The sequence below is a fragment of the Marmota marmota genome, unplaced genomic scaffold (assembly GCF_001458135.2).
Source record: "Marmota marmota marmota unplaced genomic scaffold, marMar, whole genome shotgun sequence".
Lineage (NCBI taxonomy): Eukaryota > Metazoa > Chordata > Mammalia > Rodentia > Sciuridae > Marmota > Marmota marmota.
The window spans coordinates 51,941,749-51,959,145 of NW_026000037.1; the positions used below are offsets into that span (position 1 = coordinate 51,941,749).

The window sequence follows — 17,397 nt, forward strand, 5'->3', positions numbered from 1 at the left end:
CCAGAACTTCAGTTGCAAAATTGGACAATACATCTTGAATCACCAGGTCACTAGGAGTTCAATGGGTAAAGTAGCTCATTATCTATCACAGTGGTTCTTAAACCTGGCTGCACAGTGGAATTGCCTGGGGAGTTTAAGAAACTAGATAACTAGGTCTATCCTATTCCCACAAATTGATTTGTCTTGTGGGGATTTTTAAAATCTATGCCAAGTGATTTTAAAATGCAGCTGAGATCGAGAACCATTGGTCTAGAATAGTGCTTTACCTATAGTATTCTATTAGAGTTAAAGATCTACCTTCTTGGGGACTTTGTGAGTTCGTATATACTTCCTGATGGTTGCTACTTAGGTGAATCAAGTTCAGGAAAATTCAAGATCTCAACTAGTGGATGCAACAAACCTTGAAAAATCTCTAAAAGCAATAACTTCTCTAAATTCATATACTTTTGCTTTCTTTTATCAAAGCAAGAATTTCCTTATGAAAGGGAAGAAAATGTGTTCTTCCTTATGCATTTTTTTTTAACTGAGAAATGTACTTATTCAGAAAATGCACTACTATGTTTACACAAACCTCCTTCTTCTGCCCTTACCATTCCCCAGAACCACCAACAGACCAAGACATTAACTGTTCCTGTAAATTAACAATTAAGTTTTTTATATCTGTACCATGTACAGATATGGTCTCATATCTGTACCATCAGTTTGCCTTTGGGTTCTCCTAAATACCTTCATGGGGAATGTTTACTTTATGCACACTTAAGAAAGTTAAATGTCAAGAAGAAGAAAGGAAAGTCTCTGTCAAAAGGATATACCAAGAGAAAAGACATAAAATTAACAAATGAGCAAATAAAAAAAAATCAGCTTGAAAACAATACATACAGTGGGGCACAAGAGTACACAGTGACACTGTGTAATGAAATACCAGATGAGGTTCTTAAGTGCCAAGAAAATTAAAAAAAAAAAAAAAGGCTAAATCAACTGAATGCTTACCTAGTTGCAGGAACTGCAATGATGTTTTATGTATGTCATCCCTAACAAATGCTATTCTTTTTGAATAAGACACCACAATAATGCATAAGTGTTTATAGAAATTACCAAATAATTTTTTCTAAATAACAAATCGAAACCCTGAAACCATATCCCAATGCTCATTTGACTCCATGCACTCTAGGCAAAACTTTCTGCCCCATAAGTCACAAATATCAGCAGCAACTACACTCAACATCTATTGAAAGCTTCTTTTGTACATTATTTGTTGTCTTGTATCAAGATATATGGAAAGGCCATTGTAGTACAGGAAAATTAACCTTATAAGGTAATAAAAAGTGATGAGATTAACACATTTTTAATTTAAAAAAACACACATGGGTGAGATAACCATAAACAACTTGGATCCTTTTCTTTTTGCAACACTACGGGTAGAATCCAGAGCCTCAAGTATGCTAGACAAGTGTTCTACAACTGATCTACATCCCCATTTTCTTTTTAAATTGATTTTGAGACAGTGTCTTGCTAAGTTGCATGGGCTGGTCCAAAGTTTCTGATCCTCCTGCCTCAGCTTCCTGAGTAGCTGGAATGAAAGGCATGTGTCACCATGCTGTGCTTGGATCCTTTTTTTTTTTTTTTTTTGGTATATAATTATTAAATAAAAATAAGCTTTATCATAAAGGCTTTTGTATATGACTCTACTTTTTCAAAAAGGTTAATGATTATTCCTAAAAATGCATGGAAAAAGTTACTAACTAAATTAAGACAAAAAATTATCCAATATTTTATTTTAGTACATTCTCTGATGCAATAATCTAATAAATATAAAGAAAGAAACTTTCACCCTTAAGAGTTTAAAAGTTCTTAATTTTTTTTTTAATTTTGAAAAACATGGTTGGTAATGAAGTAAAAAAAAAGCTAAACATGAGAATTGATTATTAAAATATATGTACACACACATATTAAGTCCTGGGAATGCAGCATCAGCCAAGCAAGCACACTTTTAGATCAGCGAACCACAGGATGAAAGCAAGAGCTGCTTCAAGTCACAATCTCAGTAACCAAATACAAAAGCTGTTAATCATTAAACATCATTAAGTCATCACCCTGTTAAGTGTTAAATCTGTGCTGGGGAGTGGTGTGCATTGGGATAAGCTGCACTCAAGCATAATAGTCACAACATAATGAAAAAGAAAACTCCTTGAAATGAACTTTCTTAAATAATTTTCTTGTTGCAAGTTATGACAAACACAAGCTAGAAGAATGACTTGAACATGGTATCAGTTTAGAAATATTAAAATCTAAAGGAGCTCCTAAAGTTATGACTTAAACAAATGTAAAAGGGTTTAGATGAAAATAGAGAAAAAAATCTTTGAGGCCAAGGGTTAGGCAACAAGTGACACCAAAAGCACAATTTATCAAAGAGTTAGGGAGAAAATATGTGTGTGTGTGTGTGTGCACACGCGCGTACTCTGTATATGTGTGTGTATAGTATATGTATCTTGATAAATTGCTGTCGTCAAAAATTCAGTTGAAGCCCCTGTTAAGAGGATGAAAAGACAAGCCACAGACAGGAAGAAAATATTTATAAGTCACAAGTCACATATCCAACAAAAAGGTATATCCAGAATAGACCAAGTACAGTTAAAAAAAATTGATTAAAAAATTTTTTTTGAACACTTTCTTGAGGAGGATTTATAATTGGCTAACAAACATACAAAAAAGATGGTCAAAATCATTATGTTAGGAAAATGCAAATTAAAGCTGAGATTCTACTTCATGTCTGAATTAAACTGATCTCCCCAATAAAGGTCACTTCTGCCTTTCCATCTATAAAATGAGGGGCTATCAGAAGACCTCTGATGATCCTTCTATGCTAACATTTCTTATAAAATGATATATGTAGGCCAAGATTTTTTTTATAATATGTTTTTTTCCCCAAACCTAACCCATGCAACCCCAGGCAACCACTAATATGCTTTCTCTATATATTTGTTTTGGATATTTCATATAAATAAGATCATACAATATATGTTTTTTGTATCTATCTGGCTTCTTCCAGTGAACACAGTGCTTTCAAGTTTCATCCATGTTGTAGTATATAGTCATACTTTGTTACTTTTTATTAATAGTATGCCATTATATGAACCTGTTAGATTTTGCTTTATTCATTTCCCAAATGAAGGACACTTGAATTATTTCCACTTTTTGACTACTGTGAATAATGCTGGTGGGAACATCATGTGCTAGCCTTTGCACACATCCGTTGCAACTTGAGTACAAATTCCTTGGTAGTTAAAATGTCCCTTAATTCTTCTAGTTATCTCACATGAAATTCAACAGCACATTTTGGATTAGCTTATCAGAGATTATTTTTGATGCATTTAGCTTTGTTTTTATAGAAATCTCTGGTGAAGTTTTCAAATTGGATGTTTTAATATTGAGTAAAATCTGTTAAAATAATTTACTGTAAACACAGGCCTTAACTGGTTAAGAAGTGGTCATGATGGCATTTTGATAAAATATGGCAGGCAAAAATAAGAAAACTAGAAAGTAGCCTATGGTCTTTGGGGGTTCACTGTGCAGAGGGTGCAACGAAGCATCTAGGACACTTATTGGAACAAAGAAGATGCTCAGTAAAATATTGTTGAATGAATGATCTTCCACATACAAGTACACTCTGTGGTGTTCAGATACTTGCTAAATAAAAATAAAAATAAATTTAAAAAACTAATTACTTAAAAATATGCTAGGAAAGGATTTTTGGTGTATTTAATGTGAAATGGGTTTCCTCTCACCATTGGACCCTGATTATACAACAATCTGGTTGTCTGTAAGCAATATAGAAAATAGACAACAGGATTCCTAATATTTGTAGCACATTAAAACTGTTTTCACTTCTTCTCATTTACTGTAAAGTTATTTACCAATTACTAATACCTTAACACGGTTAGTTTGACCTTGTTGCCGCAGAGAATATTTTGTACATATTTTCTCCAAATCATCAGCAATTAAGAATATATTTTATCTTGCTGTTTGTGAAGGACAATTTATATATTAATTGAAATTACCTCATTTAGAAGTACTATATGACCATACAGGTAACTATATGTAGGCAAGAATTCAAGGAGGTGAAGAAACTCAAGTTTTGCAACACATCCACACACAAGCATTTATTAAGCACTTATACTAGCTTTAGAATGGAGAAGTACATTTCCAGCTTTCAAAGAAACACCAGTTAATTATTTTACAATGTCAATCAATTTTAAAAGTCCTGAAAATTAGTCTGGTGTGATGGTGCATGCATATAATCCCCGTCACTTGGAAGACTGAAGCATGAAGATTGCAAATTAGAAGCCAGCCTTAACAACATACAGAGACCCTGTCTCACAATAATAAAGAAGGACTGGGGGATAACTCAGTGGGAGAAAACCCCTGGGTTCAATATCCTGTACCACACACATATACACACCAAAAATATCCCCAAAGTTACTTTGTTTCTCCCTTTTCTTTATGTGTCTTTAGTTTGGTCAATGAGTGCTATTGAAACACTCAAAAAATATAAATAGTTAATTATTAACCTAAAATGGGTAGGAGATTATGCATGTATTGAAATCATTATGGCAACAACTCCGAGGAGTTGCTGTTTCTATTTCACAGAAGGAATGAAAGCTGAAGAGCAAAGCTTTGTCCTCAGTCATAGTGAAGCGCATTTCTGGATTTTAAACCAGGGTAATTTATTTTCAAAGGTCCATTTGCTGTCTCCTGTGACATTCTGTATATGTACCCCCTACTGTGCATACCCAGCACTAGCAAAAACACCAACCCAAGATCATGAAATTCTGGAGTGGCAGACTGAAAACAAAAACACCACTAAGATGCACCATTGATTGTTTTCTCTGAAAAGACATCTAAAAGAAGCACTAGACAGAAGACCACCATTAGACAGGCACACAATAAAGACTATTCATTAGAACCAAGCTTTCATGATCTGTGAAACTGTGATGAATATTCAGAAACAATGGAAAATACCTCATTGTAAAAGTAAATTATGTTTTTATCATCCCAGTTTAAACACCCTAAACTATTACCCCAGGCCCTCCCAACTACCATTATATTTCAGTTCCCTAGAAAGGTAGCTATTATAAATACTGTAAAAAAAAAAAAAAAAAATCCATTGCAATAATTCTTTCCTGAAAACCAGAAAAGGAAGTGACAAAGAAGTATTTGGTAGTCTCATTTATACAAAACTTCCCTGAAGAAATTGGTAGATCTAGGAACAAAGACATATGCTTGCCAAGTAGCTGTGGTGGTCAATACAGATTCAAGTCTTAACAAAGATTTTGTCCAAAAATTGATCTTCCATATTGAAGAGAAACTTAGAAGCACAAAAAATGCTAACACATTGATTTTTGATCCTAAAATAAAAATAATACTTATTACAATTTTTGAGGTACTGGAAGTTGGACCCAGGGTCTTGCACATGGTAAGCAAATACTCTATTCCTGAGCTACATCCCCTGCCAATTATAATAATCTGATGAAAAGATCATAACTTTCTTTTAGCTCAAAATTTCATAAGCACCATTCACATGTTACACCTACTATATTTTAGAATTCTACTGCTTTTCTTATAGAAAAAAAAAACTATAATTAAAAACTTATCTCTGAAGTAAAAACTAATCCTTTATTCTATTTCTCATTGCTTATTTTCATGAATTTGGTCAGATACCCATAATTTACATCCACTTCAAGAAAATACAGTTCATTGACAACTTCTTTAAAACTCAGTATGAAAACTGGAAAATCACCTTTAGTAATTCTAAAAACAAGACTCAAAAAACAAATGCAATGGGTCATCATTTTGTATTTCATCAAATTTTTTTGTTCTTTAAAGAACAGGGTAGAGGCACATGCCTGTAATCCCAGGAACTTGGGAGGATGAGGCAGGAGGATCAGAAGTTCAATGACAGCCTCAGCAACTTAGCGAGGCCCTAAGCAAATCAGTGAGACCTTGTCTCTAAATAAAATACAAAAAAGGGTTGAGAATATGGCTCATTGGTTAAGTGTCCCTGAGTTCAATCCCCAGTACCCTCCCCCGCAAAAAAAGAAAGATGCAGTAATGCTGTTTTCTAGAGTTTCTCCTTAGCAGGAAAACTCTACTTTGTTTCAATTCAGACACCTACGGAAGTACACGATTACAGTATTCCTAAGAGTATAAGTTTGAATCTAAGTACATTTTTGCAAAAGGTGAAAACCCTTAACAAACAATTTGCCAGTGATGAGGATGGTAGTTCAGTGGCAAAGCATCTGCCTAGAATGCATGAGGATCTAGGATCTGCCGCAGAAACAAGCTATTTCAACACACAGGATATCACAATCCACATGGTTGAGATTCTATGACATAACTGACAACAGACTGAAGCAAAAAAACACAAAAATGAGTATCAGGCACAGGGTTGTGTCAAAACTGACACAGGTTAGGAAAAATGAGTTTCCAATTGTACATCTCTGTATTTATGATTGACAGGCCAACCACCCCGTTGTATCTTTGAATTACAATCCACTTTACTTTGACAGAGTTAAATGGTGATAGGACAGCATCTAAACATTTCATTGAAAGTTACATAGCCATATAACTTTTTCTATTATAAAAAGTCACCCAAATTTAATTCTGATGATTAATGTGCAATTGTTTCAAACATAAAATGGAATATAATTATACTCTTTTAATATTGAATGCATAATGTATTGGTGTTATTTATTCCATATGGTTTAGTAATTTGATTTTTAAAGAACATATGCTTAGTGGGAATAAACAAGATACCAAGAGGTACATTCTTCTCTTCCTTACTAGTGACATCATTAAATCTATTTATATAATTCATTATTTAACCTCATGGCCTACATGAAAAAATGGATCTGTTTAGTTGTTAATCTGTTAATTCTTAGTGTATTCAATTAACCAGCAACAGGTAGTAATTTGGTATTATTGGGATCTGTATTATTTTTAAATTTTATCTGTATTATTTTTTAAAAATATTTATTTTTTAGTTGGACACAATATCTTTTTTTTTTTTTTTGTATGTGGTGCTGAGGATCGAACCCAGGGCCTCGTATGTGCTAGGTGAGCACTCTACCACTGAGCCACAACCACAGCCCCAATCTGTATTATTTTTAAAATAAGGTGAATTTTTGTTGTTGTTTTGACTTACATGAGCCTTAAATGTGATGTTTTCTTTATGAGCAAAATTTTAAAACTATAAATTTCATGTATTCATTTTTATCAGATATTTCAATTGCATAAATCATATTTCTATAAGGTATTTAGAAATACAACCCTTGTTTACAAAATAAAACAACCATTTTGACTCTATTGCCTAATTCTTTTCCAGATTTTACGTATACTTTATTTATAGTGATTTTATAATTGAACATTTAGGCTCTCTCCTAAGTATAAACAAATACTTCCTCCCTTCTCCCTCATATAAGGATTTCATAAACTTCCTTTTTCCAGTTCTGGGGACTAAACTCAAGGTTTTCCACCCCTGAACTACACCCCCAGCCCTTTTTATTTTTTGAAAAAAGTACTAGTTAACTCGCTGAGGTGGGCCTTGGATTTGTAATCCTTTTGCCTCAGCCTTAAACTTAACCACTTCTTAGTAAGAGTTTTTAAAATAATAACCAGCTATGTTTTAAGATATAAGAACACAAGACAATATTAGCTCACTTTTTCTTTATCTTAATTTAAGTACTCTGCACTTCATCAAAAACCATTTGCAGTTTCAATTAAAGGGAGCATTTTGACTATTTATAGATATTTTATACCAAAAATTTATGCACAAAAAATACATTTTCACATTCACTTACTTACATAATACCACACATCTATTTTGAGGAATGACTAGGTCTCCTATTTAACAAGAGAATTAAGTTTTAGCATACAAGAGGCTGGGAATGTTACTCAGTGATAGAGCACTTGCCTAACATATGCAGACCCTGGGTTTGATCCTCAGCAGTACCAAAAGGTTTCTGCACATACATTAGTGCAGAAGTACAGTTCTATAAGCAAAGAGATGAATCAAGTTGCATTTTTTAGTGAGTTTAGCAAATTTGTATATAAATTATGCACCAGACCAGAGAAAATTTCTACAGGCAACCAACCCCTCTCATACAAAGCACAGGCTAGCAGTTAATATTCCATTCAAGGTCTGCTTTAGCAGTTATGTATTCAGGCCGTCTTTAAAAAAAAAAAAAAAAAAAAAATAGCCAGACACAGTGGAGCACACCTATAATCCCGGGGCCTTGCCAGGCTTAGGAGGATCTCTAGTTCAAAGCCAGCCTCCACAAAAGCAAGACGCTAAGCAACTCAGTGAGACCCTTTCTCTAAATAAAATAAAAAATAGGGATTGGGATGTGGCTCAGTTTTTGAGTACCCCTGAATTTAATCCCCAGTAACCTCCCCCGCAAATTAATACAGGTAAATTTAACTAAACGCAATTTTATGCATTATCTAGAGGACTGTTACAGAGAGTACCATGTCAAGATATTACAGGGCAAAGAATGTCCATGTAGGAATCAAAAGGCTTAATTCTAGTTTGAATTTGTTTTGTAACTTAATATCTCTGAATCTCCCTTTAGTTATTTACTGATGTTATTTAAATGAAGAAAATATTCAAAGTCTGTATAGGGGTTTTGTATTTTAAAAAACTGATTATACTTCATAAAAGTTAAAACTCTAGATAAATGTAATTTATCATATTGTTTTTTGAAATGCTCACCATAATTTGAACTTTATCATGTCTTAAAGCTTAGAAGTGTTTCAAGTAACAGCATAAAGAACAGCAATAATTACAAATACACAGAATTTAATGGATTAAATGTAACAATTTTTTCTCCAACAAGCATAAATTACATCATTATATACATATATGTATGTTTAATGTGTCAAGAAAAATAAATTATGTGATATCAATTCACAAAACTATAACCACTTCAGCTTTTTCTACAAAACACAGAAAAAAAAGGAGTTCTTAGACATACTAAAATGTTTAAAAGAAGTAATACTTCAAAGGACAATATCAGACATTTTTAAAAGCATCTGATTAGAAGATGTTAAAGTACTTTAAAACTGTTTTAATTCATATCTACTTACAACTCCTCCAGAAGGTCTCTGTGAAACAGCACTATTCTGGCTGCTGACTTTTAGAAAATGCTAAACCAACAGTCCTGTTACCAACTTTACTGTTTATCATGTGTGTAAGCACCAGGCACTTCTTACCTCTGGCAAATAAATAAAAGAAGGAATTTATGAGTCTTACAAAATCCGGGAATGCTCACGTAATATTTTCACAAGCTCTTTTTCTGAAGAGAAATGTGTTTCACAAGGTAATTTTCAAAAGTAGGTCATTTTCAAACAATTTGAAAATTGGAAAATTCAGTATTTGTTTGTTTTACAAAGTTATAAATGCTTGCAGATTCTTGACATACACAAAATATTTTTTAAAAATCTCATTAAATCATTTAAATTAATCATTGATTTTAGTATTAAGAAGCACATCTATATAATATTAAAGAAATCACCCTACAAATAATTTTAGGGGTTAAGTATGAAGAGAGCTGGGTATAAGAATTCGGAGAAAGGATCAGGCATTTAATATTATAAGGAGAAGGAAAGAGGTAAAGTTCCTGGCAGCCACACTAGGATGTCTCCCCATTGGTTCAAGATGATTTTCTGGTCCAAGCATAATTTTCTACCATGTAAACCTCAATACAGTCAATGGAAGTTGATACCCGAGTTTCATGACTTTACCTGCACTTACAGGTAATGAACAAAGTGAAATCTGCAAGACTAGATTTCAGTCAGTCCTCCTATAAACCTAAATACATCTTTTCAACATTTCATATTTTTTCCAGGATATTTAAAATCAGACTATTCAAATATGAGTAACAGAAATTTTGATGTTTAAAATTACATGTCTCATTACTTCCACTAAGGAAAGCATTATTTCTTCTTCTACATGTGTAATACTGACTGATAGAGCTAGAGCCTAAAATAAAATAGGAACTCCCACTGGGACTTCCTTTCCAGCCTTGATGAAATTGAAGGATTCTCTTATACAGACCTATTTTGTATCTGTAGTTCTCTCCACAAATAAACAAACCCTCTTTTAAAAGGTGTGTATACAAATAATGCACAGCATTAAGACTACTGTAATACTGTACTGTACACTGAAAATTATTGTGAATATATTTCAGGTGCTCCTATCATAAAAAAGAAAAAGGGATAACTATGAGATGAGATAGATGTGTTAATTTCTTGGCTGTATTAATCAATTCACTATGTATATTATAACATGTTGTATGCCTTAAGTATATGAAATACATTTTTAAAACAGATCCTATTTTCTACTTTTCTACCTCCTTACTTTGTATCCTTTCATCAGCCCACTTCATTTGGCTGCTACCTCTAACTCCATGGAGACTGTCCTATATCTTCTTTATCATCAGTGATTCTCACGTTGCTGTAGATATTGAAGAACAGGACTCTGTTCTTATCTTACTTCTTAGTAGCACTCTAAATATTTTGATGTTGCCAATCTTGAAATCTCTGTCTGGAACTAGACTTATGTGTGTACTACATTCCACTTTGCCAGAAATAGTCCCAATTTGCTTCTATTGTCCCTTTAGTAGTATTTACAGCCTTAGCATCCCTGGTCCCCTTTACTTTCATGGGTATCTCAGGTTGCATAATCAATTATAGGGATGACCCTACTGGACTATTACTAATTTTTTAATATCTCCTCTTGGCTATCCAATTAGGCATCTCAATCTTGAATACCAATACTTCTTCTCTCCTTACTCTTATCATCTACTTTTATGGACAGTGAGTGGATAAGAGTTGCCAATAATAGTCACACAAATATAATTCTGAGGCTTCTGATAGGATATTCCTATTGGAGATATCCTGATACATGGAGAAAGTCGACAGACCAATCATGGTAAAGTTATTAAGCATTGAGCCCTTACCAAGTGGGAGATTGTTAGACCCTGAAGGAACAAAATGGCAGCTCAGACAATGGGGAAACTGATCCATTTCCTTCCTGGATGTGTCCTAAAAAGGATGTTGTTGCTAATGCAAGAGGAGGAAGGAAAAAAAAAATACTAAAAAAGTCTTAGGACTTTAAAGAAAGGAACTTTCCAAGGAAACTTGTATAGGCCATGATGAGGAATTTCAACTATCTTATAGGTTATTTATAGTCAATAAAATAGGGTAATAATATTTGCACACAAAATATCATTATAATGAAAAAGGAAGATCCTGAATGAAGAGGCAATATCAGAGACAAGCAGACCAATTAAACTGTCAACTATCCTGGACCTGATTACTGATATGGCCATTAGCTGTATGTGTGCTTAGGTTAAGTTATTTACCCTCTTAGATCCTCATCTACAAAATGAAGTAGTAATAATACTTCAAGGGATTGTCATTAATTGTAATTGCATTCCTCAACCTGGTGCCTGCACCATATACATAGCTAACACTGAGAGTTTTGATGTCCCAAAAGAGAACATAGCAGGATTTTGTAACAGACATTTTTTAAAATAAAATTATTTCCATGAAATTCTCCCTTAAAAAAAGTTCAAATCTACAAAATTAACTGATCGACTTAATATGTGTTCATTTTGTTAAAGCTTCTGAGTCAATCACATGAAAAACTTTTGAGATTTTTCATGAATGCTTTTTTTCTTTTTTTGTTCCTTGCTTTAGTTCTATAAATTTATTTTAAAAGTTACAGATTTGCATCATTATTATAGAGTTCCCATATATCCAAGCCAGCTTTCCTATTATGAACATTTTATGTTAGTCCCTACTATATTTTTACATGCTTTCCTTCTGGCTGATATGTCTTGTTAATTAAAAAAAAAAAAAGAAATATGTTAATTTTTTATTTATATATGGCAGCGCAATGCATTACAATTCTTATTACACATATAGAGCACAATTTTTCATATCTCTGGTTGTATACAAAGTATATTATGAATGTTTTCTATACCACCTTGTATTTTTTCCCCTTCAAAAATAATGAATAATTAAACATTAACTGAAGACCTAATTATTATTTTCCTTGGCTCTCAAGATAGTGGACTATGAGTTCTACAAAGACTTAGATATTATCATTACCACAAAGTATAGGCAAGAGCTGTAGCATTCCTATTTATTCAGTAACCACTCCAGTTTTGTGTATTTTCAGTTCTGTGCCTTATTTAGAAACCAAATGATGTTTGCCCTGGGTGGTACTCCCACCAATGTATTTGACAGGCAAAGTGGAAATCCAAAAGGCAAAGAAAGAAACAGGCAGAGTGGAGATGCTGTGTTTTCTGGGAGACAAGCTGTCACCCTGTGAGGTCTCTGAGCAAGGAGTAAATATTATCCTCAGTTGGTAATTTGCTCTTGCACTTAGTCAAACCTTAGAACAGACACCCTCTAATACCTTGCCTGTGTGGTGCATATTTTCCCTTGGGTGTGTCCTTACTCTTTGGAGAATTTTAAATACACACATATCTCTCCAGAATTTCGCCAGCAGTGAGTAATGTGTTTCCCTAATATTCTAAATTTTATAATGTTACATCTTAACTATAAAAGTGATTTTTCAATACTTTAAAATTAAAAGAACAAAAACAGTGCTATTATATCACAACAAACCCCCAGAGAAAACAAGCATTATCTATATTGATATGTTATTAGACCTTTGTAAAACTATATATAATCAAAAAGGCTTTTATTTTTTTAAGTTACCTTGTATTTGTCTGATAAAAGCAGCACAAAATGGCCCATGCTCAAAGAAAAATGCACTTATGGAAAGAGGTTGGAACAGTTCTGTGAAGGATTGCTAAAAATAAAATTGCTACTAACAAGTTGTAGAAGTGTTGGGCAAACACTGAATTTTTAGATAAAAGATTGCTTAGGTGTCATTGCTGTGGTAGCAGCAGCTGATGTTACTGTGTGCTTGCACTAGACCAGGCACTCTGTACAGCACTTCTCAAGCCCTCGGGTTTCCCACCACAGGCTCTCTGAGAATTTAGAAGGTACTTCCAGTGAGCTGAGCCTGAGAACTCTGGAGCCGAGTGGCAGGATTTGAACCCAAGCAGCGTGCCTGTCAAACCTACACTCTTTTCCACTAAAAAACCAATTTCATTCCAAATATGCTCCAGATTACAACATCCACCCTGATTGTTTCCAAGGCCTTATCTGTGAAAGTGCTCAAAACAAAACACACAAGGAAACTATGTAAGAAAACAATAAAGTAGATTTATGTTCAACAACCTCAAAATCACAGGCAGGTATTTAAACTGTACTACTGCTTTAGAGAAACTGTAAACATGTTTCCCTAAATAAAATTATCAACATATTTAATCTTGAAGACTGATCAAAGATGTGGACTGTCTCTTAATGGTTTTGTTTTTTGTTTGACCTCAGATTATACAGTAGTAAAATAAAAAGGGAACTTTCATCCTGGTAACCTAGGATAGTTTTTATTTGGACAACACCTTTAATTCCCCAGTTATTTTGAATTGCCTTTTATACTTTGCAATTTTATATTTCCATAGATTACAAAAGTGTGAAAAATCTTGACAGCCAGCTTGATTCTTACAGTTAATTCTCAATGTTAGGAAAGTTTAAGAAAATGCCTTTTGGTTATTACTACCTATAGTTTTATGAGTTTCATTAACTCTATTAATTACCAATGTTTTGCTAGGCAAGGTGTTGTACATCTGTAATCCCAGCAGCTGGGGAGGCTAAGACAGGAGGATCCTGAGTTCAAAGCCAGCCTCAGCAACTTAAGGAGTCCCTAAGTAACTTAGTGAAACCCTGTCTCAAACAATAAACAAAAAAGGGCTGGGGATGTAGCTCAGTGATAAAGTATCCTTGGGTTATACCCCCGTTAACCAAAATAAATAAATAAAAATTACCAATGTTTTAATATTAGGTAAGATTTTCTGAAGAAGAGTTATACATTCCTAAAATTAACTCTATATTGGTTAATTGAAAAAGAAAAAAAAAAAAAAACTCTCCTTACTAGAAAACTAGTAACAAATTGAATAGAAGAACATTATAAATAAACCAATAAAGTTTAATTTTATAAATAATAAAGAACATATAATGTTATTGCCACTCTTTTGCAAGCTATGACATCAAAGAATTCACACACAAAAAACAAAAAACAGCAGATTAGTAGTTACCATGGTTTGAGGCAGGATGGAACAGGGAGGGGCTGCTTCATGAACACAGGTTTCCTTTTGGGTTGGTGAAAACCTTCTGGAATTGCGTCATGGTGGAGTTGTGCAACACTGAACATCCACTAGATGCTACTGTACTGCACATATTAAAGAGGCTAAAATGGTAAAATTATGTTACATATATTTTACCAGAATTAAAAAAACAAAATGACAGATATTTAAGACTGCTCTTAATAAAACAAGTAGATTTCTAGTCAAAAACTTATTCTCTGGGGCTGGGATATAGCTCAGTTGATAGAGTGCTTGCCTCGCATGCATAAGGCCCTTGGTTCAATCCCCAACACCACAAACAACAACAACAAAAAAACTTATACTTCATCATAGTGAATAGTATAAAAAATCCTATTAAATTATCATGCATTAGATATTTGACAAGCTTATTTGAAACATTAAAATACTCATTACAAGTATTATTTTATCTCCTAAAAAAACTAGAGCATATTCAAGATGTATTAAAATGGCTATATTTAAAATGTTACAAAACTTTGGAAATATTAGAAAGTATACATAATTTTCATATATACACGTTTGTATATATGCATATGTTCCAATGTATGCATGTATAACTTTCATATATACGTGTACACACACACACACACTTGTTTTCTGGTACTGAGTGTTGAACCCAATGGCACTTTACCACTGAGCCACATCACCAGCCCATTTAATTTTTTGAGAAGGGCCTGGCTCAGTTGCCCAGGCTGGTCTTTTACTCACGATCTTTCTGACTTAGCCTCCTAAATTGCTGGATTACAGTTGTGTTCCCCTGTCCTCTGCTCCAGTATTTTGTCATAAATTACAAAGAGATCATGCTTTCACTAAGTGATTATGATGACTACACTTTTGTTTTGTTTTTTTTTTTTAATTCCACAGTCATAATTTAGGAATTACTGCCCAAATTCCACTGGTCTTTCAGAAAGGCAGGACATATGCCCCTCAAGTCAGGGTATGGCACTGTCAAAGACAATCCAGGGAATCAATGTTGTCAGTAGTTCATGTCCTGGCTGGGTTTTCCAGAATCAAACATTAAAAACTCACCTTCCATTCCAGACATTCAGTCCTGTATATTTAGTGGTAATTATGTCAGACATTTTCATGTTTGCAAACAAGAAACAAAAATGAAGTTGAAACTACCAGACACTACTGATAGGGGTGGGTACTGTCATATTCTTTCAGAAGTTATTAATTCAAGCCACAAAGAGGTAATGGTAAGACTTAAATCCAGCCAAAGAAGCAACAGATCCAAGTGGACCAAAATCTTCTCAGACTTCCTTTCTCTATTCACCTCATGATAATTTCTCTCATATCAGGGTATTTACAACACTTAGATGTAATTTCACTCCCATTAATTTTACAAACTACCTAAAATGCTAGGTTTCCTTTTATACATATTTTATATTCTCAAACAGAGTATAAGGTCCTTGATGAGAGTCCAACCATCACAGTGTGCAGCACACATTCAATAAGCTCTTGCTATGTATGTAATTCTGGATCATCATGTTCTACTTAAGGCACAATTCACAGGTCTTTCTTGGTCCTCCAAGTTCCTTATACACAGCTGAAGCAATTAGAAAATGCTAGATCCACAGAGTTGCTTTGTGTGGCTGCTTCTGTGAATTCCATGGTGAAGTGTCCACAGCAACCTGCTATGCTGTGTACTGTATTGTCCCTGGAACAGCCTTTCTAAGGCTAATTCCTCTGAGAAGATATCCCTAGCTCCCCTCCCAATTACATGCTGTCCTCTGCTCTAATTACTAAGTGCTTAAAGGTAGCCATTCACAGGGAGTTGGAGTGCGAAGAAAATGTGCTGTTCTCACTTTTTTATTCCATTGGTATTTGAATGACTGATTTTAAAAATGATGGATCTGGACATAAAATTAAAGTGCTATGGCTCAAGTGTATCCTCCCAAAATTCATATGCTAGAAACTTACTCTTCAATGCAATAGTGTTGGGAAGTGGGGCCTAATGGGAGGTGTTTATGGTAATGTCACTATAAAAAGAGCTTAAGACCTCAGATGCATGCTCTTGACTCCACCTTCCACCATGTGAGGATGAAGCTAGAAACCCTCACCAGATGCTGGCACCTTGATCTTGGACTTCCCGGCCTCCTGAACTGTGAGAAAATAAATTTCTGTTATTTATAAGTTACCAGTCTGTTTTTCTGTTATAGCCCCAAAAACAAACTAAGAAGGGTACTCTAGACATTCACAAGAAACTTCCAGGGAACTCCAAGAATGAATAGAAGTAGTCAAATATCTAAAGTGTTGGATTTGCTTCTCTCTCTCCTTTTAAAGAAAAACAATAGACAAAGCCCTTCATGAGGAAGCAGGACCATAACTTTCAGCAGGGGGTCAATACAGGAAGTTAGACTAAACAATTTCATATGAGCCAGGAGGTCCAAAACTGAGAGACAATGTACCTACTGATAGTCACTATGGTAACGCAAATAAACCTTAAACAGATATTCTAGTCACCATCTAACCGTTCTAATTGCTGGGGGGTTTTGGAGGTGGTTGAGACCATAAAAGGAAAAAAAAAAAAAAAAAAGAAAATTAAAAAAAAAAAAAAAACTGAGGATTTCCCAGGAAGAGAATAGGAAATGGACTTAGGGACATGGGCTACAGCTGATGTCTCCTTTGATATGAAATAAAAAGCTAAAGGAAATTTCTTTCCCCCCCCCCAAAAAAAAGGGGGATTTTTATAGCAGATAGGTATAAAACAGGTAGCTGAAGGTGGTAAAGGAGTTGAAATGAAGCAGTAACCCTAAAAAAGGGGGGGATAATAAATCTACTTCTTAAGATAAATGTCTTAAGCTCAATTTACAATTTTAACTATAAAATATTTCCACTAACAAAGTGGAACTGCCGCATAGAGAAATTAATCAAGAATATTTTAGTAAATGACAAAATCATAAAATTTACAGGGAAATGGATGGCATTAGAGCAGATTATGCTAAGTGAAGCTAGCCAATCCCTAAAAAACAAATGCCAAATGTCTTCTTTGATATAAGGAGAGTAACTAAGAACAGAGTAGGGTCGAAGAGCATGAGAAGAAGATTAACATTAAACAGGGATGAGAGGTGGGAGGGAAAGGGAGAGAGAAGGGAAA

At 34.0% G+C, this 17,397-nt stretch overlaps 1 protein-coding gene and 1 long non-coding RNA gene across 10 annotated transcripts in view; one reads left to right on the top strand and one right to left on the bottom strand.

Moving 5' to 3' along the window:
- Cobll1 (cordon-bleu WH2 repeat protein like 1) overlaps window positions 1-17,397 on the bottom strand; it is a 161,799-nt gene that overhangs the window by 71,413 nt on the left and 72,989 nt on the right. Inside the window, exon 1 of one of the 9 annotated variants that reach the window (XM_048812395.1) lies at window positions 14,232-14,407. The exons of the other annotated variants lie outside the window; for them this stretch is intronic. Coding sequence (XP_048668352.1) covers window positions 14,232-14,347 — 116 coding nt within the window. The 5' untranslated portion in view covers window positions 14,348-14,407. Of the gene's footprint in view, window positions 1-14,231; window positions 14,408-17,397 lie in introns of those variants that run through there. 9 annotated transcript variants of the gene reach the window in all.
- Window positions 1-17,397, top strand: part of LOC125619419 — a 52,621-nt gene that overhangs the window by 2,962 nt on the left and 32,262 nt on the right. The window lies entirely within an intron of this gene.